The 26,434-nt window shown below is 45.2% G+C and overlaps 2 protein-coding genes across 3 annotated transcripts; one reads left to right on the top strand and one right to left on the bottom strand.

Moving 5' to 3' along the window:
* The first annotated feature begins 89 nt into the window (after positions 1-89).
* Positions 90-4,229, top strand: MICOS13 (mitochondrial contact site and cristae organizing system subunit 13). Its single transcript, XM_054050055.1, has 4 exons — positions 90-201; positions 1,367-1,523; positions 2,988-3,039; positions 4,011-4,229. Exons 1-4 carry the CDS (start codon positions 173-175, stop codon positions 4,106-4,108), a joined length of 336 nt encoding a protein of 111 aa, XP_053906030.1. The 5' UTR covers positions 90-172; the 3' UTR covers positions 4,109-4,229.
* A 2,204-nt stretch (positions 4,230-6,433) lies between these two features.
* On the bottom strand, positions 6,434-25,714 carry LOC104065204 (scaffold attachment factor B1). Of its 2 annotated transcripts, none has more exons than XM_054049905.1 (21): positions 25,382-25,714; positions 21,714-21,801; positions 20,670-20,734; positions 20,378-20,584; positions 19,548-19,610; positions 18,953-18,980; positions 17,553-18,051; positions 17,076-17,125; positions 14,782-14,882; positions 14,150-14,299; positions 13,977-14,053; positions 13,009-13,148; positions 12,571-12,662; positions 12,092-12,198; positions 10,750-11,043; positions 10,323-10,460; positions 9,474-9,513; positions 9,129-9,250; positions 7,791-7,903; positions 7,620-7,671; positions 6,434-7,352 (listed from the first exon to the last, which is right to left on the bottom strand). In XM_054049905.1, exons 1-21 carry the CDS (start codon positions 25,568-25,570, stop codon positions 7,223-7,225), a joined length of 2,745 nt encoding a protein of 914 aa, XP_053905880.1. In that variant the 5' UTR covers positions 25,571-25,714; the 3' UTR covers positions 6,434-7,222. The 2 variants fall into 2 exon arrangements, with proteins under 2 accessions (XP_053905880.1, XP_053905879.1); XM_054049904.1 differs by having other exon boundaries at positions 9,474-9,516.
* Positions 25,715-26,434: the final 720 nt, after the last annotated feature.

Here is a 26,434-nt window from a genome sequence, read left to right on the forward strand (position 1 = left end):
GGCGCTCACGTGATCCCCCCGCTTCAACCACTGAGCTCACGTGACCTCATCCTCGCCTCGCTCGCGGCACTCACGTGACCGACCCCACTTCACTTTGGCGCTCACGTGACCAGCAGCCACTACAGCATGGCGCCCCACGTGACCACCCACGTGAGCGGGCGCCGGCGCAGCCATGGCGGCCCGGCTCCTCCCTGTGCTCCGGTGAGTCCTGGCCGGCTTCTGCCCTGCCACCCTCCGGCCCCGCCGTTCCTTGCCCCGCACACCGGGCCCGGCCAAGCCCGCAGCGGCCCCGCGCGGCTCCCACTGCCAACGGGGAGGGTTGAAATGGAGCCGGGAATGGCGGCCAAGGGCATCCGGGCAGGGCCGGGCGTGAGGGGAGCGGGGAAGGCGCCTGGGAGCGAGGAGCGCGGCTCTGACAGAGAATCCCTTCCCCGGGCACCGGGGAGTACGTGGAGCTAGAGATTCACTGCATCTGCTCTTTGGAAGCATCCCGTGTGCAGCCCGGGAACCAGCCGTGTCCTGGGCCGCTCGCAGAGCAGCGGAGCGGCAGCGAGGGAGGGGGTTCTGCCCCTCTGCTCTGTGAGCCCCACTTAGGGCCTGCGTCCAGCTCTGGAGTCCTCAGCACAGGGAGGACACAGAGCTGCTGGAGCGAGTCCAGAGGAGGCCACGGAGATGATCCGAGGGCTGGAGAACCCTCGGAAAAGGAAGGTAGCTTTCCTTCAAAGCTGCACCTCAAATCCTGGGTTCAGTTTTGGGCCCCTCGCTCCAAGAAGGACATTGAGGGGCTGGAGCGCATCCGGAGAAGGGAATGGAGCTGGGAAGGGTCTGGAAAACGGGTTCTGGGAGCAGCTGAGGGACCTGGGGCTGTTTAGCCTGGAGGAGGCTGAGGGAAGACTTCATCGCTGTCTGCAGCTCGCAGAAAGGAGACTGGGTGAGGTGGGGTGGTGCTGGGCTCTTCTCCCAGGTGACAAGCAATAGGAAGGGAGGAAGTGGCCTCAGGTTGCCTCAGGCAGGTTTAGATGGGATATCAGGAAAAATGTCTTCATTGTCAGAGGCTGCTCAGGGCCGTGGTGGAGTCTCCATCCCCGGAGGGGCTCAAAAAACATGTAGCTGTGGCAACTGGGGACATGGTAGGGATGATGGTGTTGGGCTGATGGTTGGACTGGATGAGCTTAGAGGGCTTTTCCAAACTTAATGATTCCATGATATTTTTCTGCTTTTTCATCTGTATTGACATTACAGTAGGATATTTGTAACCCTGCGTTTTCTTCATTGATACCCACCCTTGGACAGTCAAAACCTACCAGGAGAGACACATTGAGAGTGGTAACGTGTACTGAGCTGTTGCTGCTTTTGGTTCTTTCAGGTTTGTCATCAAAGGAAGCCTGGCTGGAGCTGCCGTGTATGTGGCATATGACCAGGGGCTGCTGGGTAGTGGCACACAAGGAGCTGAAGCCCTCAAAAAAGCTCAAGAAGCGCTGCCTCCAACTATCCAAGAGTGGACAAGTTACCTCGGCTGGGAGGTGAGGCCGGTGCAGGGGAACATAGGCAGCAAAATGAAAGCGTTCTCAGAATGAGAAAACATATTATCATATTTTTGTTCTGGAGATGCTAACAGGATGTTTCTTGTTGAAATTGGATTTCATGTTGAGACTATTTTGAAGAGGATTTAAAGGGAAGGAGGATAAAAATTTAAATTTAAGGGAGAGACCTTGCTCATGGATGTTATTTCAAAGGAGCAGGGGGGTAACTCGCCCCTGCAGGGTCAAGGAGGGGATTGTAGGCAGGTACTGGGAGATACTGCCCTGTGTAGGGGTGTTCCTAAGCTCCTTTTGAAGGATCCCATCCCACGTGCTTTGCAGCCCAGAAACCCAATCTGGCTGCATCCAGAGCAGTGGAACCAGCAGGGCGAGAGAGGGGATTCTGCCCCTCTGCTCTGCTCTGGTGAGACCCCACCTGGAGTCCTGCGTCCAGTTCTGGAACCCTCAGCACAGGAAGGACATGGAGCTGTTGGAGTGAGTGCAGAGGAGGCCATGGAGATGATCCGAGGGCTGGAGAACCTCCTGTAGGAGGACAGGCTGAGAGAGTTGGGGTTGTTCAGCCTGGAGAAGGCTCCAGGGAGACCTTAGAGCAGCTTCCAGTGCTGAAAGGGGCTCCTGGAAAGCTGGGGAGGGGCTCTGGATCAGGGAGGGCAGGGACAGGATGAGGGGACCGGTTTAAAGCTGGAAGAGGGGAGATTGAGATGAGATCTTAGGGAGAAATGTTTTGCTGTGAGGGTGGGGAGGCCCTGGCCCAGGTTGCCCAGAGCAGTGGTGGCTGCCCCATCCCTGGAGGGGTTCCAGGCCAGGTTGGATGGGGCTTGGAGCCCCTGATCCAGTGGGAGGTGTCCCTGCCTGGTGCAGGGGATGGGACTGGATGGGCTTTGAGGTCCCTTCCAACCCAAACTGTTCCATAATTCTATGATTTTATTAAAAAATGAATGAAAAGATTCTCCTCTCCGTTTCTCAAGCTGCTGACAGTTCATCACGATGAATTGAAATTGCCTGAAGAGCTCTTTCTCCTTAAGTAATTCTTAGTTTTTAAAATCCTCAGAACAGGAGAGGCCATTGCTGAAGGTGTGAAAAGCATTTTTCATATTAGATTGTTCTAAACCAATGGATAACTGTAAGGAGACAGCCACGGAGGTGACTTTTCAGGAGCACCCACATGATAAATACTACCTGCTGCCCCTACTTTATCACAGAATCACAGAACCATTGAGGTTGAAAAAGTCCTCTAAGACCATCAGTCCAACTGTCAGCCCAACACTGGGGGGAAGAGGAGTCCAGATTTCAAGCCTTGTGTCTGATGCCTTTTGAGACTTGGGGAGAGCAGGCACCAAAGCACCTTTGAAGTCTGCGATCCAGAGGCTTCTCCAAGGTGATGTGAATCTTGCTGTAAGTTAAACCCTTCAAGTGCTGATATTTTGTGTCTCTTTCTCTTTCTAGCTCCCATCTGCTCCAAAACTTGACTTTTCCCCCTCCGATTCCTGGAATAAAGGTAAAAATAACTTCTCACCAAGCAGTGAAAGGAGCAAGAGGTCAAGAATGATGTAGCTGACTCCAGTCTTGTTTCCATACTGTCCTCCTAAATTAAATGATGGAGCAGCAGTTGATAGATGTTACGGTCTGGTGGAAGGAACATTGGGGCTGGAACTGAGGAAGTGAATTCTTCTCCAGGTTTTGCTACTAGCACATGTGACTTTGGATTTAATGTCTTGTTGTTCCAACTGTGAAATAAGGAGTAGGATGTGCGCACATAAACCTGTCTGCCTTTTCTAACCAGAGGAGCTGGTGTTTCTTCTATCTTCCCATGCTCCAAGACAGGCATCCCTGCGCTATCCTAGGATCAGATGTGCCAGTGAAATGTTTGAGGAAGCCTGTGGCCCCCACAATAAACAGAGTTTATGCACCAACAAGTTCATCAGCACTGGAAACTAGAGCATAAAAATAAATAATGGCTTAAGGAAGGTGAAACTTTGATTAAAGATTGGAGTTTATAAACTCTGCAGATACTGATATGTCTGAACTCAGCCTCTGCCCTCTCTGAAGGGATGAATCTGTTATTGTTAGAATAGTATAGATCCTGTTTGAAGCGCAAAGCATGTTATAAATACCTAGTAAGTTAATTTACTGGTTTTATGGTGCAGCAAAAAGTCTTCATGTCATTGTGGGGAAACAGAGTCCACCATAACCCACGGAGTCTGTGGCAAGGCCAGAGATAAAATGGAACTTTGCTCAGTGCTTTGTTTCAGTCTTATAATTGTCAATCCCTTATTCAGGTCCTGATGCTACCAAGACAATAAAGCTGTACATGAACCAAGGATCATTTAGACCTTGGTGTGTTTCAAAGCTTCTGAGACACAGCTGGACTTTCCTCTCTGTTTTTAGAGATCTACTATCCTAGAACTTTAGGAAATCTGGCTTAAATGATGCTTTTTGTGGCATAATTCCTTTCTGCTTTCCTTGTAGGAGTGCAGACGGTCATCTCCGCTTTGTCTGTAGCTCCCACCAGGGCCTGCGAATTCACTACAGAAGGCTGGAAGTACGTGAAGGATCTTGTCAAATGAAGACGTAATCCAGGGTCTGGGATTCTCTCCATCCCTCGTTGTCCTTGGGGTGATGCTCAGTCCATCCCTCTGGAGGGCAGGTCAGCTGTGCAAGGGCTATAATAAAAGACCTTGGAACTTCTGTCTGTATTTGGGTTGGTTTTAGCATTCAGACTGCAATAATCGCTGTTTTACCCGTGATCAGAGGCTTCGGCTGAGATCACAGATCGTGTTGTAACGAAGTGATGGCCTTATGCTGAGGTAGAGCCCCTGTTCTAAAGCTGCCTCGTGGTGACTGAACAGATCATTCCGAAGCTGAATTAATCTCGAAGGTGAATGCCATCCAATTCAAAATACGGCACCAAGAGTTAAACAATCCAAGAGTAAAAGGTGTCAGTTGAAGACAAAGCACTCGTCTTCAAGCTTGCTAAGGAAGGAGTGCTTCTGTAGGACAAAGAGCACGTTATCCATGCAAAAGCTGCTTCCTGGTGGTCTGTGGCTGCTCCCAGTTGAGGGACGAGCCAGTACTGGTTGCAGTGACAACAACTCATTGATGATGGGAGTCTGTAAGCCTTGGATTCAAAACTTCCTAAACTAAATCATAGGAAATATTTAACACTCCCCAGTGTGTTTGGCCTGTGGCCATTCCTGGTACCTCAGCTCCAACAGCAAAATCCCAGCACTGTTTCACTGTAGCTTTTCCAGCAACTGATCCAGAAATAGAATCATGGAATGGTTTGGGTTGGAAGGGACCTCAAAGCCCATCCAGTCCCATCCCCTGCCATGGGCAGGGACACCTCCCACTGGATCAGGGGCTCCAAGCCCCATCCAACCTGGCCTGGAACCCCTCCAGGAATGGGGCAGCCACCGCTGCTCTGGGCAACCTGGGCCAGGGCCTCCCCACCCTCACAATAAAACATTTCTTCCTAAGATCTCATCTCAATATCCCCTCTTTCAGGTGAAAACCCTTCCCCCTCATCCTATCCCTGCGCTCCCTGATAAAGAGGCAGGGGTAGGTAGGGAGAGCAGCACGAGGGCTCATTCAGATGTGAAACAAGATGGATTTGGGGGGGGGGGGGTTCCTTTCCATTTGTTATATTTTCGTATATATTTCCAAACAGTTATATGATGAAACTCACTGCCAATAGACTTCAGAGGGTTTGGCCAAGGTAGAAATAGCTTTAAAAAGCGCTTAAGCTAATTCTTGGAGAATGGGTCCCTCAGTGGCTCTTAAACCTAATGGTCCAGATGGAAGCTACAGCTCCCAGACACTGGGAATTTATCACCTAGTGAAGGATTGTGCTACATGCACCCTCTTCCAACTGACTTAAGAATGAAAGAATACTGAGTTGGAAGGACCCTCAGACCCTCTCTTGTTACCCGAGCCATTCAGTGATCCTATGATTCTATTCCAGAGCCTCAACCACCTCTATCAATGCCCCCAGTTCTGCCTTGGCTTCCCAATGGCAGCTGCTCTTGATGCAGCACAGCTTTTCCAGCAGGAGTTTCTGGCACAGCTTCCCCTCCAACAGAAGATGACGGAATTGGGCAGGCTGGCAATTGCAGTGTGTAATCGAATTAACTCCTGCTGGGAGGCGGGAGCTGTCTGGCATTTTACAGCCCCTGCGGAACCAGCTTGATGCAGCTGAGACAACCGACCTCGAAAAGCAACAAACAGCTCGGCGAGCGATGGGCTGGGAATGAGGGTTTACTGGCACAGCCCTTCCTTCTCTCCCTCCAGAGTAAGGGTCAGTCTTGCGTGGGAAGCTCAGTCTATCACTAAGTGCCCCTTCTCTTTGGCCGAACGGAGGAATAACAGAATCACCTCCTGTCTCCAGGATGCCCTTTGTTCTTAAGTCTCTTCTGAACACGCTTGGAATCACCGAATCATGAAGGTGGTTGTCCTTCCATCGGCAATGCTCCCAGCAGGTTTGCAGTCGCTAAGGTGAATCAGTAAGGCAGGCAGAAGTGGTATTAGAGTAACCTGTTTGTTTGGATTCATTTAAAAAACATTATTTTCTTTAAAAACACCTGAATAATTAGGTAACGTTCATCAGAACCACTTTGAGGGCTTGGTTTTCTTAAAATCAGGGAACTCACATCTGCTGTTTGAAAAAAAATACCTTGTGCAAACCCTCTTTCTGCCCTAAAACCTGTTTTTATTGGTGCATTTATGTTTTACTGTGTGCTTTACATGTTACAGCAGTTGATTAGAGCACTAATTAATCACAGAGGTGCAATGTGCTTACACCAGTAGTGGACATTCCAATGTGCTGCTGAAGTTGGGTTACACTGTCTCTCTCCTGAGTTTATTTCGGATTGGGGAACAGGAGGCAGTTGTTTTGCTTTACCTCTGCTGTGTGGGTTTTTGTAGTTGATAACCCACAGAAATCTTTGCACCAGGCAAGAACTAAATCAAACAACCCCCAAACCAGAATCTGTCTGATTTGTGCACTGGATTCAACAAAGACTGGACAGACACCACAGCCCCTGACTGGATGTCAAGGTTTGAATGATCAACTATCACAGCACAAAGGCAATCAGTGTGGTCACCCAGAGGAACTGGAGGGAAATGCAGTTCTGTGAAACACCTGATGGGGAAAAAATGCTTTCGTCCTCAAAGAAACGGGACTTTTAGATGCAGTAAACATCATGAGATAGTAAGAGGTTACAGTTTTGTTGGTTTTTTTTTTCCCCTATTGTGGTCCAAAAGGTTCTTTTATTAGAATCATAGAATGGTTTGGGCTGGAAGGGACCTTAAAGCCCATCCAGTTCCACCTCCTGCCATGGGCAGGGACACCTCCCACTGCATCAGGTTGCTCTTTTTTTAAAAGGAAGTTATGAGGTTTAACGTAGAGCTGAATAACTTTGTTTTCCAGGGACTGCTGAAACAAAGCCATTTAACTGTAAACTGGCATTTATTTATGGAAAATGGAATGCTTCATTAACAAACATTTTAAATGGGGTAGGAACAACACATTACAAAACAAGTGAGTTCACATTGGATTGAGTGATGTAATATGGCAGCAGCTTAAAAAAAATTACACTTACAGTAGCCCATAAGTTACAATTAATGGTAACCCTGGGTAACAGATCCATTTCAGTTGCCACCTTGCATTAAAAATTAAAACACATTCAGTAGCGACGGTTGAAGCGTGGATCGTTAGCTCTGTTTGCTCTCTCCTGGCCAGCAAATCCTTCTCCTTGCATTCCTCCTCCATGCATCATCTGACTTTGGTTGCCACCTTGCACAAAACCTCCCCGCCTAGAAAGCCATCAGACATGTTAATTATTCCCTCCTGTGACTCTGGGAGCCAGGCTGACAGAATAGATGGTCTTTTAGAACTCCATGTGATTTTTCACTCAAGATGCATTACATCAAACCCTCGAGAATATGCTTTTCCTTGACATTTAAATAAAAAAATCGGATAAACCTTTTATGGGAGCACTGGTTCTTTGGCCAATTTGAATAGAAGAGATGTTCTTTAACAGGGAAACAAACGCTTTACTCTACTCTTTCTAAAGTTCTTACCCTGACATGCCTCCACGATGCATCACGTGGCCGGGTCTGCCTCTGCCTCCACCTACAAAAGTTCAAACACTTCCTTTATATCCACATTTTCACTTCATCTCCACGGACAATGCTGCCTGTGTTTTCTGTTTTACATAGGTCAACTCATAAGCTGTGGTACAAGAGGCGTACCTTGCCATCTCTCGTGATCCCGGCCCATCGCTCCTCCATCCACGCTGCTCTGCCACGAACGATCTTGATGTCCTTCAAACTTCCGCCCGTGATCTCCCCAGTCACGTCCATCCCTGCAACAGGACCGAATTTCAGAGAACACAAAATCGAGTCAAGTAAAACAACCGAATCACAAACTCACCCGAATGCTTTACCAAGGCACACGTCAATCTTGTATGTCCCTTGCTATCTCTGTTAGGTCAAACGGCACTAATAAGCTTTCTGTTCAATCCAACCAATATCACAAGATTTTTCTTAACCTGGATAATACTACATTCATGTCTCCGCTTACTTCTAACATCTTTAACATCCCTTCCAACCCAAACTATTCTATGATCCTAGCTTGTTTTGACCAGTCAGTTGACTTTTGGTGTTTTCTGTACACTGCCTTACTCATAGAGCTTATTAAAACCCCAAAACCACAACACAAACCCACACAACACCCCGCACACCCCTCAGTCTGTAAGAATTTTATTAGCTTATTTTCCTTTCAAAGGGCTGACAGAACAGTCCTTCCAACAACCACAAACTGAGGAAGAATCATTACCCTGAAAATAGCAAGCTTTGAAAGTAAAAGCAAGTAAAATTAAGTGAAAACTCAGCGCTGGTGAGGCCGTGCTGTGAATCCTGGGTTCAGTTTTGGGCCCTTCACTCCAAGGACTTTGAGGGGTTGAAGCGTGTCCAGAGAAAGGGAACGGAGCTGAGAAGGGGCTGGAAAACAAGGGTTTCAGGAGCGGCTGAAGGAACTGGGGTTGTTTAGCCTGGAGGAGGCTGAGGGGAGACCTCATTGCTCTCTGCAGCTGCCTGAAAGGAGGTTGTAGTGAGGTGGGTGCTGGGTTTTTCTTTCAAGTAACAAGTGACAGGATGAGAGGAGATGTCCTCACGTTGCTCCAGGGGAGGTTCACATTGGATATTGGGAAAAATATGTCTTCACTGAACAAGAGGTGAAGCCTTGGCAGAGGCTGCCAAGGGCGGTGGAGGAGTCCCCATCCCTGGAGGTATTTAAAAGACTGGTAGAGCTCAGGAATATGGTTCAGCAGTGGACAAGTACAGTTGAACTCGATCTATTAAAGCAATTCTATGATTCTATGTGAAATCATTAAAAAATCATGCCAAGATGCACATTTGGATGCACGAGGCAAGCGCGAGAGCGCTGCTCATTTCTAGTCCATCCAGTGAACAGACTAAGAGGTGAAAGCTGATAAAAAAGAATCCTACTTCCAAAAACTGTCTCACTTTCCCATACAGAAATATTCTTTAGAGGCACAAGAAAGAATATTTTCAGCCAAGCACACTAACCGTGACTGTGGGGGCATCCCTCTGCTTTCACTCATTCTTCTGTCAGATCCATAGCTACCCCAGCTTTCCCGAGAGTCTCGTGAGTGACGGTCTGGTCCTGCATGGCGCTCATCTGGGTAATGCTAAAAGGCAAAGAGCACTTAAAGGACTGCCCAAACCACTCCTGAATTGTTTAAAATTGCCCAGAACTGAATGTGATCTTAAAGAAAACAAGACAATCCTGTTATCGATACCTATTTTAAGAGGCATCATTTAATTCTTAGCTACTGAATTTTAATCTGACACACATGATGGAAAAACAGGTTATAAGGAGTTTAGTTTCTGTAGTTTTACAAAGCAACTCACTTGTCCATCCCGATCTCCCATCATTGTCCTCGATCCATCTCTCCTACAAACAGACAATTAAAATCAGACTGTGGTAGTAAAACAGAGTAGTCTGTAAAAACCCATCTACGTAATGACACAGAGGAAAATGGGACTTCCATGTAGAATCAGAGAATCATGGAATGGGTTGGATTGGAAGGGACCTTAAAGCCCATCCAGTTCCACCCCCTGCCATGGGCAGGGACACCTCCCATTGGATCAGGGGCTCCAAGCCCCATCTAACCTGGCCTTGAACCCCTTCAGGGATGGGGCAGCCACCACTGCTCTGGGCAGCCTGGGCCAGGGCCTTCCCATCCTCATCGTGAAGAAACTCTTCCTAATGTCTAATCTAAATCTTCCCCCTAATTTAAAGCCAATCCCCTCATCCCGTCACTCCATGCCCCTGCAAAACATCCCTCCACAGCTTTCCTGCAGCCCCCTTCAGGTACTTATCTACAAAAGACACAAAGAGTTGGAATATATGGAAACCATGGCACATTTTGGATTCCTGGAAACCCCAGTTAGTCCTAAGGTACAAATCAGAATATTCTTGTTAAGATGTAGGTGCCTACAATATTATTTACAAGTTTTTCTGAATCCCTACGATGTGTGAAACAAGATTGCGAGCACAACACTCCGACCCGGCCTGCCAGAAGGTTTAACTCATGGCACAGGACAGATCTCTTCATGATTTTGTAAGAGTAAGTCTACAGCTACTAAGCCACACTTAAAAAACTAAATGCAAACCAGACACACAGTAAAGGCAGCAAAATATGATATTAAACACATTTTGATTTCAAGCAATGCAGTGGAAGTAAGACACCAACCAACCTGTCTATTGAATGGTCTTGGTAACGGCCACGATCCCTGTGATCAAAGTCATGGAAGCGATCCTGGCGACTGAAATCTGAATGGTACCTATCATTCATCGCCATTCGTTTTGCCTCTGGCCAGTACGGATCATCTCTCCTGAGTGAGAGAACATACTCATTTTAGCCAACGTAATGACTTTTGGCGTTGTTCATGCCTTTCAAACTGTGCAAACCAGAAGAAAGGAAATTACGTTCAAAAGGGAGTTGAAAAACCTTAGAGAGGATCGTTTGAGCAGGGCTATTAAACATGACCATCTCAGTGCAATTAACTACTGCTGATTAATGGAAGCTGAGAGCACACAGATAGCTTATTATAGCATGGGCTGACGAGACAGAACCTGTCAGCAGCACTTTCCACTTGCATTATTTGTATTTGATGGTTTTACCTGCCATCTATGTCATACGGTCTTCTCAAGGCAGATCGACGTTCTTGTTCATAGCGCAGTTGCTCGTGCTGGCGTCGGAGCTCTTCTCTTTCTCGCTGAATGCGATCTTGTTCTCTTCTCCTTTCGTGTTCTATGTGCATTCGTTCTCTTTCCAGTCTTTCTCTTTCCATCCGTTCTCGTTCAAGACGCTGCCTTTCGATTTCCAGTCTCTCACGAGCAATCTCGAGCCTCTCCCTTTCCTCCCGTTCCCGGATAGTCTGCAGGTGCTGCTGTCTCTCCCGACGCTCCCGTGTGCTGTGTTAACAGAAACAAAAGGTTACAGATCTGATACTTCAACAAATAAAGGAAGTTAAAAAGGAGAAAAATAAAAAAAGGAAAACACTCGGTGTACAAATTCATTGCTTTTGTCTAGAGATTGATCATTTATTCCCAGAAAACCCACCTGCGGGGCAAATAATCCTAATTTAAATCCAAACTCCCGAAGCTCATTCCTTCTACTCAAATAGAACATCCAATTCCAAAGAAACCAAAACGTACCACTGGATAATATGGCTCCACTAAGGCTCAAAAATCTACTTATGAAGGAGAAAACTCTTCCTCTCCAGTAAGAACGATGAAAGCATTTTCCCCGTCCAATTCAACTAATTTTAGTTAAGTAATAGTGTGGAAACATGTTTTAACATGGAATTCAGGTCACAGTTTCAGCAAGGAAGCCCGATGGATGGCCATTACGGCCTTTATCCTGTACTAAACACCAGGAAAACGAAATAAAATAATTAATTACTGAATTAGGTTCTCAACTAAAAAGATACAACCTAAAAATTTCAGAGGTTGCTGGAAAATTCCCCAATTTCTCTACAGACACAATGCACCTTAATACAAAAATATTCATCTTGGTTTATTTCAAACACTGCGGACTTATGAAAAGAAAGATAAGGTCTGATTCTGATAAAGGCAGCTTTTCTCCTGGTCTTTCGCCTTGTGTTTGAGCGTGGCCAGTTTAGAATTGTTATTTCACCTCTACTACAATGCCTGCTCAGCAAAGGAGAGCAGCAAACTTCAACTGATCTAAAGCATAAAATCTACAAACTGGAAAAAGAATGAAAAGCAAATTGCAAGTTTTTTTTCCCCAACACAATTTCAAGCTCAGTATTAACAGAGTCAATAATTCGAGCTTCCCAATTCTATGGAAAGGGACTCACAAACATCTAACAAATTACAAGTAAAAACCAAATCAAGCCCCTCTTTATCTGTTAAGTCATTTTAATAAAAAGAAAATTGCATTCACTGCAGAACAACAGAAAAAAAACCCATATTCAAACAGTTTCACTGCAGCTCTTACCGGCGCTGCTCTGCCTCCCTCATTTTCCGCTGTGCTTTCATTTTGTCAAACGGCACAATGCCTTGTCTCTCTCTGCTCTCCGATTTGCGATCTTGGCTCTTAATGCTCTGTATTAAATATTAAGTAGAAAAACATTTAGAAAAGGACAACTACCCCAAACAACACCCTAAGCTCCATTTCCATTCATAGATACTATCTCTTAGAGCACAGTCCTTGCATTTCTCAAAGCTCCTCTTCTTTTGACTGTCACAAACACACCATAGATTAATACGGGCACATTTCCCGTAGCTGTTTGGCAAGATTTTGTTGCTGAAGATGGTATCAGCTGTTTAAAAGTTATTGTACTTATTAAGATCTGAATCCACACCACAGAAACTCTAACTGCACAGTTTTCAGGGCTTACACAAAGCTTGGCAGGACAGTATTTGTTTCTAAGGAAAACTGACTCATAAGGTTTTCCATGCAGAAACAGGACTTACTCTGTCTTTTGATGTAGTTGATGTTTTCACGCTAATAACAGGTTCTCCTTTGGATTTATCCATTACTACTGTTCTCTCGGTTCCTTTACTTCCTAAATTAATCAGAAGTTGAAGCAAAAAAGAACGGAAAATAGGATCAGACCGCAACACTTACACCACTCATGGCTATGCTAGAAGTTATGTTCTCCACAATGTGAAAATGGACATTTAATCCTCTTGAAAACAAGTCATGTTTTCACTACATCAATTCAAAATGCTCCTCTTAAGGCTGACATAAAGTCAAATACCCTTCCCTCTCCTACTTATACCTTCTGCATTTCCAACTAAGAACCAGAAATAATTGTTTAATTAATAATTCTTTGGAAAGAACTACCTACAACTAATTATTAATACTTCATTGGATCTTCTACCCCGTGAAAAAAAGAACAGCCAAATTACCTGACTTAACACTCTTAGGCTGATCTGATGAACCAGACTTCAGTTCATCTTTATCTTTTTTTTCCTTTTCATCTTTGTCTTCTGTCTTTTTAGGATCATCTTTTTGGTCAGGTTTCTCATCCCTTTTAACGCTGCCAGGTCTATGGATAAATATTGATATCAGAGTAAGAGAGAAGAAAACTGAAGTAGCGAGGTACAATTCTGATGCAGTAAGACAGTCACAAGTAGATTTTCAAAGACTTCCTTCTACAGCTTCCTACACCACCAAAGACAATGCAGCTGTCATAAAAACTTGGCCACAATTCAGATATCTCAACGGGTGACAAAAGGAAAAATTCACCCCACCATGTGCTCAATGCCCACAGTTTCTCACACTATGTGACAACTATGAAATGCCAATGGGAACTGTCTTTGTCAGGGAACCAGGGGAAATAAGGCAAAAACTTCTCAGCAAATAGCATTTAATATGAGTTATGGCTCAAGAAGATAATTAAAGCAAAGTGTTTTGTGTCTTATTCACCCTCGGTGTCTTTCTCAGCTACTTCCAGTAATGCTGGACAGAAAAAGACAGTGCTGAAGAGGAGAGTGTTCTGGAACAGGATCTTGGACAACTTATCTTTAACTGTTTATGAGCACAATCTCCTGAGAAAGGCCTATTCCAGTGAGAGAAAATTGTAACGAAGAAGCTCAAAGCCTTAAAATGGATCTTACCTAGAGATTTACGACATGAAAGCACCTCAATCTTTACTAAAACCCAAATACAGCTAAATTAAAATATATGCTTGTAACAGAAACATGTGAAGTCAGGCACTGAGCATTAACAGAAGTTTATCTTGTAGCAAAAGTTGGAAAAATGCACCTCTCGCTGTTTGCCACAGAAATTCTTATTGTAACTTTGTTTTTCCTGACAAATCCACAGACCGAAGACCAGCAAAACACCTTTGGACAGAGAACTTTGAGAACAGTACCTCTCACCGCCTGTTTCTTTCTTTGCTTCATTCTCTTTTTTATCGCTTGGCTTCTTCCCAGCAGGTTCATTTTTTGCCTGAAATTTATTTTGCACATGGTAAGCTGAGAATGCGGTCTCGATCATTTGTGCAACCTAATGAGAATGGGGTGTCTTTGGAGGATCGATACTCACTTTTTCTACAGAAATTATTTTGCCATGTAACTCTGTTTTGTGCAAGTGAGTAATGCATTTGGATGCTTCCTCGGCTGTAGACATCGTCACGAAACCGTAACAGCGAGCGCCAGGGCTGCGAGCATTGGTGACCACTTTTGCACCAACCACCTTTGGAAAAGAAAGAGGAATTACACTCCCTTTAATGAGTCCCTGCCATTTAACAGAACAATCTCCATTTCTCCTGTTCTATTCCTATCCATTATCATTCAGGAAACTTCTATTTTTAAGAGGTTTGCAACTACAAAAAGACTGTTGTGTGGAGCCAATCAAGCTTCCATTGCGAATGCGACCGAATCAATAGATGGGAGCCAAAGACTGAATTCTGTTCTGAAGAACACCCGTAAAAACAAACAGACTAACTTCATATCAACACCATCCTTTTCTTTAAGTATAAAGGGAGTAAAAACCTAATTAAAAATGAAAAAGCAGTCATTCACTGTGTATTTTGGCCACTTTTTCCTTGATACCCCACAATATTTTTGCCAATTTCATTCCTTTCAAGGGTATTTTCAGTGACAGAAGCATAAGCAAATCTTATTAAGACAGTTTCAAGTGAAAAAAACTCCAACTCAAACAAACCAACCCCTTACCTTCCCATATTTGCTGAATAGATTCTTCAGATCCGTAGCTCTAGTAGTGGAAGCCAGTCCACTCACCCAGAAGTTTCTACCAGAACCGCTAGCAGGGCGACCTAATTAGTAAAACAAACAAAACCAAAACATACCCAAAATTCTATTTTCAACAACTACTTCTGAATTAAAAAAAAAAAGAGCAGTTCCACAGATCTTTTTATTGATTTTAAATCATAGCAAATGAAATGCAATATGTTACATCCTCCCTCCAGGATTCACATTCCTGAAGGCAAGAGGTATTAACAGCCTGAAAAGTTTAAGATGGAACTAGAAGCTTTAATATGCGCAACAGAAGTCAGTTACGTCATTCTCCGAGAAAGAAAAGGGACTGGAGCATCTCAAAAGGAACTGCGGCTCTTCAAATCGTGCCTGGATAGATCCAACAACCCTGTGCTTACAGGAGAAGACAGAAGATCTGCTGGAGTTGTAAGAAGCATGTTGGTCCACATGTATGCTCGTACCTCGGCCTCCTTATCTCCAACTCCAAAGGAACGTTAGGATGCAGACTAATTGTCCCTCTCGAGGAAAGGCAGTCACCATAAGAAAACAAGACAATTTCTCTTCTATTTCTGCTCAGACTGATTCTCCAACTGGGCAATCAAGCCTGGGACCTCAGTTACGGGAGTCAGAACAGACCTTGGCTTTCTTCAACTACGCAGGAGGTTGAACACCCATCCAATCTGGCATTGAAACTAGAAAGACATATCTTCAAATGCTTATGTTCTTGTAAAGTTTGAAATCCCAGTGTCTAGTGGTTGAAAAAGTGTTTAAGCTTAACCCCCGCATGGTGCTGCACTTGCAAGACAAAGACTAGGACCATAAGATCTTCTCTAACTTAGAAACTAGAGCGATAAAGGCATTGGGAGCCAACCCTCAACACTGGAGACGTCTTCCAGATATGTGTAAATCAACTGCCAATTCCACCAGACTTAGGAGCTCATAAATTTATTTTTCTACACACTTATTAATACAGTTCTTATAATGAATGCACGGAACATGGGAAACTTTGTGTCCAAATAAAATCCTTTCATACCGGTGGGGAAATGGCCACGCGCGAGTCAGAACTGACTTGTATTTAGTTCTATACCTTTCCTCTGGCTCAACCACTTTGCTCTGCGTGCAGAGAGAGTGACACAAGGAAGCAGCTGCCTCTCCCCAGTGCTAAGCCAGAAGGCGATTTAAACAGATGTTACGGAACAAAGCACATCCTTTGGAGAAAGGTATGCAGTGGCAAGGTGGTTATCAGATACACAAGTTCCTCGTGGCTGTTTCCAATGTGAACTTTAAGAAGAGTTTTCTCAATCCACCCAGAAAAAATACTCTCAAGTCCTTAGGTAAATGACAACACGTACAAGCCACTTCTTTAAATATTCTGAAATAAGAGACCACAAGATTACAAGCAAGAGGTAAACAGATCCTAAAGGAGCTAATGGTGAGGTCTGGTAGATTGCACAGACAGGTATAACCACGCTCTTTGAAAAAATAGTTGACAATGACTTCAGTATGTGTTGCAAAACCTGATTAAAGCTGAACAAAATACTTCTGATAGACAGATCTCATAATGAGTTTCTTGCCTATTATAGAAATTGCTGTCTCTCCCACGCTTACAGTGCTGAACAACCTGCCTGCAGTCCATGAGAAGAACGTTAACAGTCAGTTCAAAGTTTTCTGCCCTGGTCAGCTAAGAGAGAATAGAGGCGAGCTGCAAAGACTCAGAATACCAATGTAAAAGGAACACATATGATAAAAAGAAGGAGCAGGCACCTGACACTGCTGATCAAGAAGTTTTTATCTTGCTTATGGTGCATGAGATCTGCGTGGACAAAGATAATAATGTCAATCTAATCTGTAGACAACATTGGGCTATAAGATTCTGTAGCGTTTAAATACATGAATACTAGATTCCAAACTATTTCAGCAAAACAGAAGATGGTTAGAAGAATCATGAGTGTACAGTAAAGCAAATACCATTGCGAAAGGCTCTTGATGCACTAACAGATGTTGGTAAGCACCTTTGTGCCAGGAAGGACATATGTGCCACATATTAACATCTGCCTTTGAAGATCAAGATACAAACAGAAGGGTGTCACACAGGTATCCTTAGAAAATGCACGGATCAAAAATATATCCAGAAAAAGGAAAATAATTTAGGATATTTAAGATTCCAACACTCTTCCACTGAAATATCCCATCCAACACAACAAGTTTCTCCAAGCGATCACAAAAAGTTCTGGTTTTGAAAACAAACATACCTTTATCATCCTTCGGGATTATCTTTGTATCTCTGTCCTCCTCAACAGTGCTAAAGACAAAACACCACATTATTCAAGTCAGAAAGAAAAGTGACCGACAATAAATGATAAAAATTGCTAAAATTAAATACCTACCAGAAAATACGTTGCAAATGAAAACACACCTTTGTATACTTAAGAAATCTGACAAGAAATAATGAAGTCAGATTCTTAAACAGACTTATATTAGGAAGAGGTTTACAAATAACAGTAATTTAAGAAAACAACCTTTGAAGGTTGAGGAAGGAAAGAAATCAAACCCTCTGCGCTTAAAAAAAAAAATAAAACGTCTGCACATGTAGAAATAAAACAGACTCTTTAGGAATAGGCTACAATTTCATCAGTTGCGGTGGCCAATTGAAGGAAACAGCTTATTCGCATCACTTAATGACCAATGAAAAAAGATAGCATCTGGTCTAGAACGGAGAAAAAACAAACCTCTTTTTCTGATCACCGCCCTCACTGGCTGAGGACTCTTTAGTAGCAGGGGGTTCCTCAGAATTAGCTTTCTCTTCGCTTTTCTTGCCATCTTCTTTGCTAGCTTTGCCTTCGGGACCTGCGCCTTTTTCCGCTGTTTCCCCACTAGAGGCTTCCAGGCCTTGGGAGCGTTTGCTACTCTGATCGCTTACGCTCTCTACTACTACACATTCACAGTCCGGCTTCTCTTCCTCTATTGTCTGTTCACTTGTCTCCCCTTTTGCTACAACTAAACGCTTTGCTTCCTTCCTTGCCAAAGCTTGTGCCGATTTGCTGTCCAAATCTAAAGCATCTTCCTCCAACTGAGCGGCAGCAAGAGCGTCCTCTTCCTCCGCCAGCCTCTTGCCTGGCAACGCGTTACTCGCTTCCTGTGCATGTGGCCGCTCCGCTTCGGAAGTTTCTTCGTTAAGTACTTCAGATTTACAAGTTTCCCCCAAAATGTCGAGTATTTTCTCATTTTCTACGGATTTAACAGGAATAGAATGGCACAAGATTTAATCACCAGGGAAATACAGCAATCACAAATGTGGAACTGGCATGGCTGCCACACTAACACCAAGAGAACTTCTAAGCTACACAGAGATTGGAAAACCCTAGTGTACACAGTGTTAAAAGCCCTACGCTAACTCCTTGCTCACAAACTACCACATCAGCCCTACAGTGTAAACAGGCAAGAAAAATGCCCCCACAGAGTTAACAAAAACCTTCTGGCTGATCCTTGATGTTCTTCATCAAAACGTTCAGCTCTGTTTCTTCTCTAGTTAGCTTCCAGAGTCCGAGATGCTTAACTGAACGTATCAAGGCACTGAGGGTTCAATTTTTAAATTTCTGTGATATTCTTTTAGCAGAGTCCAACATGAGAACTGAGCATCTTCTGGTGGTGCGTGAGTGTGTTTGCAGTCCAGAAAGTGAAAAGTATCTGTATGAAATTTCCATGAAGAAACTCTTCTTTCTTCTGTATCCAGTAACTAATCCTTACATTTTAATGCCCTACATAAGCTTTTTACTGCTTTCACTGCTCTCTACTTAGTAACAGAGTTAAGGTGTGTGCGATATCACAAGATCTGTTTACAAGTAGAATCTTTAGCTTTTAAACTGTGTTTAACTTCTCTAAATCCATTTACGTGGTTTAACAGGTTTTTAAACCATTTCATTTCACTGGAAATATTTCAAAGCTGACAAGCATCAACTTCACAGATCTGGGGATATGATTGGGTTTCCAATCTCTATGACCCTGCATGATCTGGATTGTCCATCTTAAATATAATGTAAATTATGTTTGTTTGCTTGGTTTTTTTAATAGTTAATGGTTTAAAAAGTATTAGTTGAAAAGACAGGAATATGTTTTTCTTTAACAGTACCTGGCTCCAAGTGTAGCTTCTCCATTTTCTGTTTGGGGAAATAAAGAAAGAATGAGGATTTTATAAAGTCTATTTTGTAACACAGAACAAAAGCAACCCCCTGCCCAATCCTGATTGAAAACTACAAATTCTCCTACCATGTTTAGCACTTTTTTCCACCATCCACTGGAACCATTTTATATGGGTAATTTTTCCGGCATATTAAAGCCAAATGAAAGTATCAATCACAACTGCATTCTCATGTCTAACTTGGAACGTTAAAAAGACCAGTTAAGTTATTTTCGTGTACCACAGCAAGTGGAGAGTGAAAAACAAACCCAGCTACTTCTTGGTGTTATCAGCAGGAAAAAGGAGAAATCAACAGCAGAAGACCATTTTAATGTGCTACAAAAGCGGAGGAAGTCTTGAGAGCTGACTGAAAAGTAGGGAAAATACACAGGGAGTTCTCATCTGACAAGACTGTTCTGAGCGAGATCACGAATGTCTTGTATTCTGTTACAATTTCATACTGCGGTCATGTTTTCTTTTTCGTAGTATGAGTACAGAGTGAATACTGCTAAGAACAAACTGAAACACAGCTACATTTTCAATTTACCTTCATTTCAATTATATCAGAGGAAGAGGCATCCAAATTGTTTTCCATTTCATCATAATCTTCCTAAAAGAGTAGAAAAGAAATTATTGCATGTCTTACCAAAAGTAACATTAGCTTATGGAGCAGCACTACTGTATTCAATTTTCCCTAGCAATAAGACCAGGAATGTTTCCTAGTATTCAGCAGATCTCAATCGCTATTTCAGATTGTGACCCAGGAAGAGGAGCAACAATTAAATATTCCGGATGATTAATTACCTTTCTCATGTTACCTTTCATTTTAATTTCAACATGACACTGTCTATTCCAAAGTTACTCTAATTTAGAGAGGAAATGTATTTCACATTTCTGTAGTTACTCTACATAACATGGTTCTCCATCTTCCCACTGTTTTCCTTCTTTAGTTTCTAACTGAAAAAAAGAAATTAGAAATGAAGCTGACTTAAGCTGCTACTTTTCTGAAAGCAAAATACGTTCCCAAAATCCTCCTTGCTTAAGAGCTGATGGCAAGACTCAACCACAGCTCACTGGTTACACGATTCACAACAGCACCAATTTGGAGAAGACCAAAAAACTGCCTTTCAGGTTAACTGGATGTTGTTGCAATGACTCTGTTTTCAGGAGTTAAATGATAAATAGGTGGAGACAGAAACCACAGGCCCAAAATAAAATAAATTAAAAAAAACAACACAAAAAACCCATATGAGCAAGGGAGGATAACACCATCAGTTTTGGGAGTGACCACCCTAAAGTAAAAAGACTTACAAGGACCCAAGGAAGGTTAATATCTGGGGAGTGGAACAGGTTGCCCAGAGACCTCCACTCACTTACCTCATTTTCTGTTAGCTGATCTGGAAGTTCTTTCATTTCTGCTTCAACATTGTCTTTATTATCAGACAGAGAATCGAGAATATTGTCCGGACTGTAGTCTTCTGCACAGTCTACAGCACTGCTGTTATCTATTTCAGCTTCATCTAAAACACTAATATCCATCATGTCAATATCTTGCAAGGTATCCAGACTTGCTTCCATATCCTCCTACAGCAGGAAAAAGGGTAGATGTGTATTTACAGTGGGTTAAATGATACACGTTCTTAGTAACAGCAATCATCATTTCACTTACCTGCCCATCTCTAGAGTTTTCTTCTAGTCCATTGTCTTCAACACCTTCTTCTTCTGGTTTTCTTCCTAAAAATAGTATCACCAAAGTGAGATATAGTACTTCATTTCGTATTCTGTCTACTCCTCACTGAATTATCTATTCAGCACCGAGTTTATTTAAACAGAGAATCGTTAAGCCCCTCATTCAGAAGTCCACGTCCGTCTGGATTTAACAGAGGACGACTTGCCACTCAATACAAGTGAACAGGAGGAACATGAACTAGAAGTAGCACAGCAACATTTTTCAACAGCTACGCTCCTCTCGTTCCACCACACTTAAAAGAGACAACACTGCCTACTAAGGTGTTCCATTTAAAATAAACATCCTATCATTGCTAAAAACCCCTCCCTGCTGCCATTTAAAGAACTAAAGCATTAAACTGATCTCAAATTAGTCTTCACTTCCAAGATCTTGGACACACAGATCAGATTTAGGCACACCTGTCACCAGCAAACCTGTAATGCCATTCAAAACCAACTGCTCTTTCTCTGGTTTTAACCCATTCTCTTAAAAAAGCAGCTTAAAGGTTTCAGAGAGTATCTTTTAAGAGCTGGCTACAAGCAATTCCAATCAACCACAGGGAACCTGTACGTAACATAGTACATAAAGTTTTTGAAGCACAATATATTTCAATTACTAATCAGCTATTTCAGAGCAGTTCGTTTTCAAAACAAGTCATAAAACAAAATAGAACACTAGCAGAAGCTACAAGTTTGTTATTTTGGCAATAATGGTTCTAAATGCATCACTCATGGTCACAAGGACAGAAACACCTGCAAGTTACACGCTCAACTACACGTTTCAAGACTTGCTAATGAAGGCATCATATTATTGTTTAAACCTGTTATCGCTAACTAACACTACAGAGCTTTACTGTTTTCCATAAGGGAAAAACGAAAAGCAGTTTTTGAAAGCAGTTAAACTAACAAAACGGAAGAAATCAATATCTTATGCTAAGTTCTAGCAACATGAAAACAAAGGAACTGTAACGTCTATGCTCTGTACCTTTGCTACTTCTTTTTGGCATTCTCTTGTTGGTCAGTTCAGGGACCACAGGAATTTCCTCAGGATCTCCTCCTTCATCCTCAATGGCCTGTTGGAGACAACAGAACGACACCTACTGTATTTTTACTGGTGTGGATTCGTACTGGGTTTGGACGGGACAGAGTTAAACTAATTCACAGTAGCTCGTACGGGGCTGTGTTTTGGATTCACACTGAGAACAGTATTAATAACAAGGGATGGTTTTTTTAATTGCTGAGCAGTGCTTACACAGCGTCAAAGCATTTCTGCTCTCCCCAGAGAGTGGCAAGGGGGTGCACAACAAGCTGGGAGGAGACCCAGCTGGGACAGCTGATCCCAGCTGACCAACGGATATTCCAAATCACATGATGTTCTGCTAAACAATAAAATTGTTGGGGGAGGGAAAGTTGGTGGGGCTGCCACTACCTGGGGACCGCCTTGGCATCGGTCGGTTGACATTGAGCAATTGTTTTCTTCTACATCACTTGCTTTTCTTGGCCATTTTTACTATTTCTTTTTTTTTTTTGTCCTCCCCATTTTTTAAAAATTATTAAAAATTATCTTTATCTCAACTCGTGACTCTTCTCTCACTCCTACCCTTCCAATTCTCCCCCTCATCCTGCTGGGGGGAAGGAGGACATGTGAGCGGCTGTGTGGTGCTTAGCTGCCTGCTAGGGTTAATTCATGACTGCGTTCTTAAGGATTGTCCAGGTGGAAAAACATCAGCATCTCACCCCAGTTCAGGTCGTACAGCCGAATAGCTGTATTAGCTGCTAGAATCACGGAATAGTAGGGTGTTGTAACATAACCTCGCAGCCAAATCAAGCTATGATTGAGGAGCAAAGTTTCCCTCCTCTGTAAACTGCTCCCTCCCAGCAGAGAAGTGCTTTATCCATATAAAACTCACAGTGATCGTTACAGGAACTCAAGTGCATCCCACAGAGTTTTTTTTTTCTCACTGTGCAGGCCTACTAAAACCCATAAAAAGGTTGACAGCGCTGCTCTGGCCTCATGGAGGTCTCTGAAAATACATTCTGGAGAGGTAGGAGAGATGCAGTTGAGTGAAGTGCGTACAGGAGAGGCAAGAGAAAAGATTCGGAAAAGGGAAGAGCAGAAAGGGCAGACAAGAGGGCAATTACGTCCTGGGAGGCATCCAGCATGGCATCACCAGAAGGGCGATGGATGGGACTGTCCTGCTCTGCTCCACACCACCTTGAACACTGGGTGGAGTTCTGGGCACCACAGTCTGAAAAGGATCTAAAGCTACTGTAGAGTGTCCAGAGGAGGGCACAAAGTTGGGGAAGGGTTTAGAGAGGAAGCTGTGTGAGGAATGGGTAAAGCCACTTGGGTCTGTTCAGCCTGGAAGAGACTGAGGGGGTAACTCACTGGGCTCTACAGCTTCCTCACACGGGGAGGAGGAGCAGGCACTGAGCTCTTCTTTCTGACGACCACTGACAAGACCTGAGAGGATAGCAGGAAGACGGCAGGATGGCTAGAAAAGGTTCTCCACGCAAAGGGTGGTGAAACACTGGAACAGCTCCCCAGGGAGCTGTCATGGCACCAAGCCTGACAATATTCAAGAGGCATTTGGACAACGCCCTCAGACACATGTTGTCAATTTAGTGTTGTCCTGTGCAGGAACAGGAGTTGGACTCAACGATCCTTGTGGGTCCCTTTCAAGTCAGGACATTCTAAGATTCTGTGATTCTAGGTCAGGCCACAGCAGGGTGCCTGCAAGACACAGCACAGTGGGTGAGCACTGGTGCGAGTCTTAAAGTAGTGTCTGGCTGGGGTGAAAAGAGGACACGGGGCCTCCTAGGGTAAGGCCACAAAGTTCATGAAGGGTTTAGAGAGGAAGCCATGTGAGGAGCAGCTGAAGTCATTGGGTGTGTTCAGTCTGGAGCTGGACTTGATGATGCTTGTGGGTTCCTTCCAGCTCAGGACATTGTATGACTCTATGTATGCTGGGGGAACAGGAAGGGAGATGGAATAAGGCTGTGTGCACAACAGGGGCAGGGTTGGAGGGCAGGACAGGGGCCACGGTGGAAACCTCTTCCGTCCCCAGCTCTTGTCTCGCTGTACACAACTCAGGGAGATCACTCCCTCATGTTGCCCAGAGCTGCCAAAGGATTCTTGTTTCTAGAACTCCAAGACTAGTCTTAGAGAGTTTTATTTCCTGGTATTTTTGGTATCGCAGTGATAATTTGGAAATCTGGAGCTCTGGAACCAGTTTTGTGTCTGACCTTACATTTGAGAGGGGGAAAGGCTGTAAACAGACGTGATCAGAAGATGACACCTCTGTTCAGCACAGATCACACTGAACACAAGACGTTATCATCGCCAAAGAATGCAGTGTCTGGAAAAACACTTGGAAAAAAACATGTGCTGTCAGAGGGACACTGTGTCTAACTTTCAACCAACTCAATTACTTAGATGAAACTGAACTCTACTTTAGCTTACATCAAAATATCACACTTCCTGGAATAGTAACTACTTCTTGTACCAAATCCATCCTATTCTTTTTGGACCTTTGCTTCTCATTGAATGTTCCACACCACTCTCCTTCCTACAGGACAACAAGCAAGGCAGAATAATATAAACACTGTTTATCTACACCTATTCTTCGATTTCAATGCAGGGCGCGGGATGATGTGATGGAGAGCAGCCCTGCAGAGAAGGACTGGGGGCACTGGTGGATGAGAAGCTCAACATGAGCCGGCAACGTGCGCTCACAGCCCAGAAACCAACCGTGTCCTGGGCTGCATCCAAAGCAGCGTGGCCAGCAGGGAGGGAGGGGATTCTGCCCCTCTGTTCCTCTCTTGGGAGACCTCCGCTGGAGAACTGGGTCCAGTTCTGGAATCCTCAACATAAGAAGGAGATGGAGCTGTTGGAACGGGTCCAGAGGAGGCTACAAAGATGATCGGAGGGCTGGAGAACCTCCTATACGAGGACAGGCTGAGAGAGTTGGGGTTGTTCAGCCCGGAGAAGAGAATGCTCTGAGGAGACCTTAGAGTGACCTTCCACTACATGAAGAGGCTACAAGAAAGCTGAGCAGAGGCTGTTTACAAAGGCTTGTGGTGACAGGACGAGGGGCAATGGGGATAAACTGGAGAGGGGCAGATTTAGACTAGACACAAGGAAGAATTTCTTCCCTATGAGAGTGGTGAGGCCCTGGTCCAGGTAAGTCCTGGCTGCCCCATCCCTGGAGGTGTTCCAGGCCAGGTAGGATGGGCCTCGGGCAGCCTGACCCAATGGGAGGTGTCCCCACCCATGGCAGGGGGGTTGGAACTGGATGATCTTTTAAGTCCCTTCCAACCCAAACCATTCTATGATTCTATTCTAGAAACTGAATCCGTTTCAAATGCGTTTTTACACAACTTAATAGTGAGAAGACGCCCCCTACTACGACAGGGATCAGCACTACTTTTTCTATCAATAAGGCTGTCCGGACCCGCGCCGAGCAGCGGAGGGACACGGCGGACAGGCACGATGGCTGCGGAGGAACACAGCGCGCCGGATCCCCGTTTCCCTATATAGCGCAGCCGCCCGGGGGCCGCAGCCCCACTGCGCATGCGCGCGACGCCGCCAGGCCAGGGACAAAGGACCCGGATGAGGTCTCCCCCCGCCACTCGCCCCCTCCCCGCCCTCACCTTCCTCAGCCGCTCCATGAGGACGCTTTTGTTGCCGCCGCTGTCCAAGTTCCGTCGTTTCAGCTCGGCGCGCAGGTCGATGACTCGTAGCTCGCTCAGCCGCCGCGTTTCGGGTTCCGAACCGAATGCCGCGGCCCCACCAAGGGATGTAAAGTCCCCCAGCCCGGCCGGTGATTGACTCTCCGCCATCAAGGCACCCCTTTACCGATTAGTCCGCCTCGAGCCCGAACGCGGGACGGGGAAGAAAAAACGCGGCACAACCGAGCAGCGAACCTGGCGATCGGCAGCGCAAGATGGTGGGGAGGCCGAGATGCGCTGAGGGGTGGGGGGAGCAGGGGGGCAGAGCCCGCTGTGCGCAGGCGCCAAACGGAGCGCCCAGGGAGGTGGGACCGGAGCTTCTGCGCATGCGCAGAAGATGGGAACAGTCCGGGGGATGCGCGCCGCTGAGGGGAGAGCGCGAGGAAGCTGGTGCGCATGCGCTTCGGAACGGAGGGGGTGTCTAAGCATGCGCAGAGAACGGGAACAGCCCGGAGCTGGGCATCGAAGCTGGTGCGCATGCGCAGCTGTAGCTGCAGGCTGCGGAGAGGAGTGTCCGCACGTGTAGTGGGCGGGAATAGCTTGGGACCGCGTATGCGTGCGGAGAGGGCGCGAAGGTGGTGCACATGCGCAGAGCTGGGGGCGGTGCGTGAGCTTCTGTGCATGCGCAGAGGGCGGGAACAAGCTGCGCATCTCTCAGGGAGCGAAGGTGTGCAGAGGGCGCGAAGCTGGTGCGCATGCACAGCTGTGGTCTCATGCTCCGGAGGGGAGGGGCTGTACGTATGCGCAGTGCACGGAAGTAGCCTGGGGCTGCGCATCCCTGCCTGAGGAACCGCTGTGAATTCGCAGTGCAGGGACCATAGCGGGATCTCTCATGCACGGTGCCGCCGGCTCCTCTGCGCATGCGCAGTGCTGCCGCCCTCCGTCGCGGCGAGGCACCCATCTGCAGAGCACCCGCGCACCACATGCGCAGTGCGGCTGTGGCTGCCGCAAGCCTCGGTTCCCACACGCATGCGC

This window comes from Cuculus canorus, chromosome 27, assembly GCF_017976375.1.
Source record: "Cuculus canorus isolate bCucCan1 chromosome 27, bCucCan1.pri, whole genome shotgun sequence".
Classification (NCBI taxonomy): domain Eukaryota; kingdom Metazoa; phylum Chordata; class Aves; order Cuculiformes; family Cuculidae; genus Cuculus; species Cuculus canorus.

Excerpts from the sequence above, each read along its gene's own strand:
- LOC104065204 (XM_054049904.1), bottom strand. The coding sequence starts at position 25,570 with ATGGCGGAGAGTCAATCACCGGCCGGGCTGGGGGACTTTACATCCCTT. Across the intron at positions 20,585-20,669 it reads AAAACTCTAGAGATGGGCAG|GAGGATATGGAAGCAAGTCT; the intron begins GTAAGTGAAATG and ends TTCCTGCTGTAG. Across the intron at positions 9,251-9,473 it reads TGGGAGATCGGGATGGACAA|CATTACCCAGATGAGCGCCA; the intron begins GTGAGTTGCTTT and ends TTTGCCTTTTAG.
- MICOS13 (XM_054050055.1), top strand. The coding sequence starts at position 173 with ATGGCGGCCCGGCTCCTCCCTGTGCTCCG. Across the intron at positions 202-1,366 it reads CGGCTCCTCCCTGTGCTCCG|GTTTGTCATCAAAGGAAGCC; the intron begins GTGAGTCCTGGC and ends TGGTTCTTTCAG. Across the intron at positions 1,524-2,987 it reads CAAGTTACCTCGGCTGGGAG|CTCCCATCTGCTCCAAAACT; the intron begins GTGAGGCCGGTG and ends TTCTCTTTCTAG.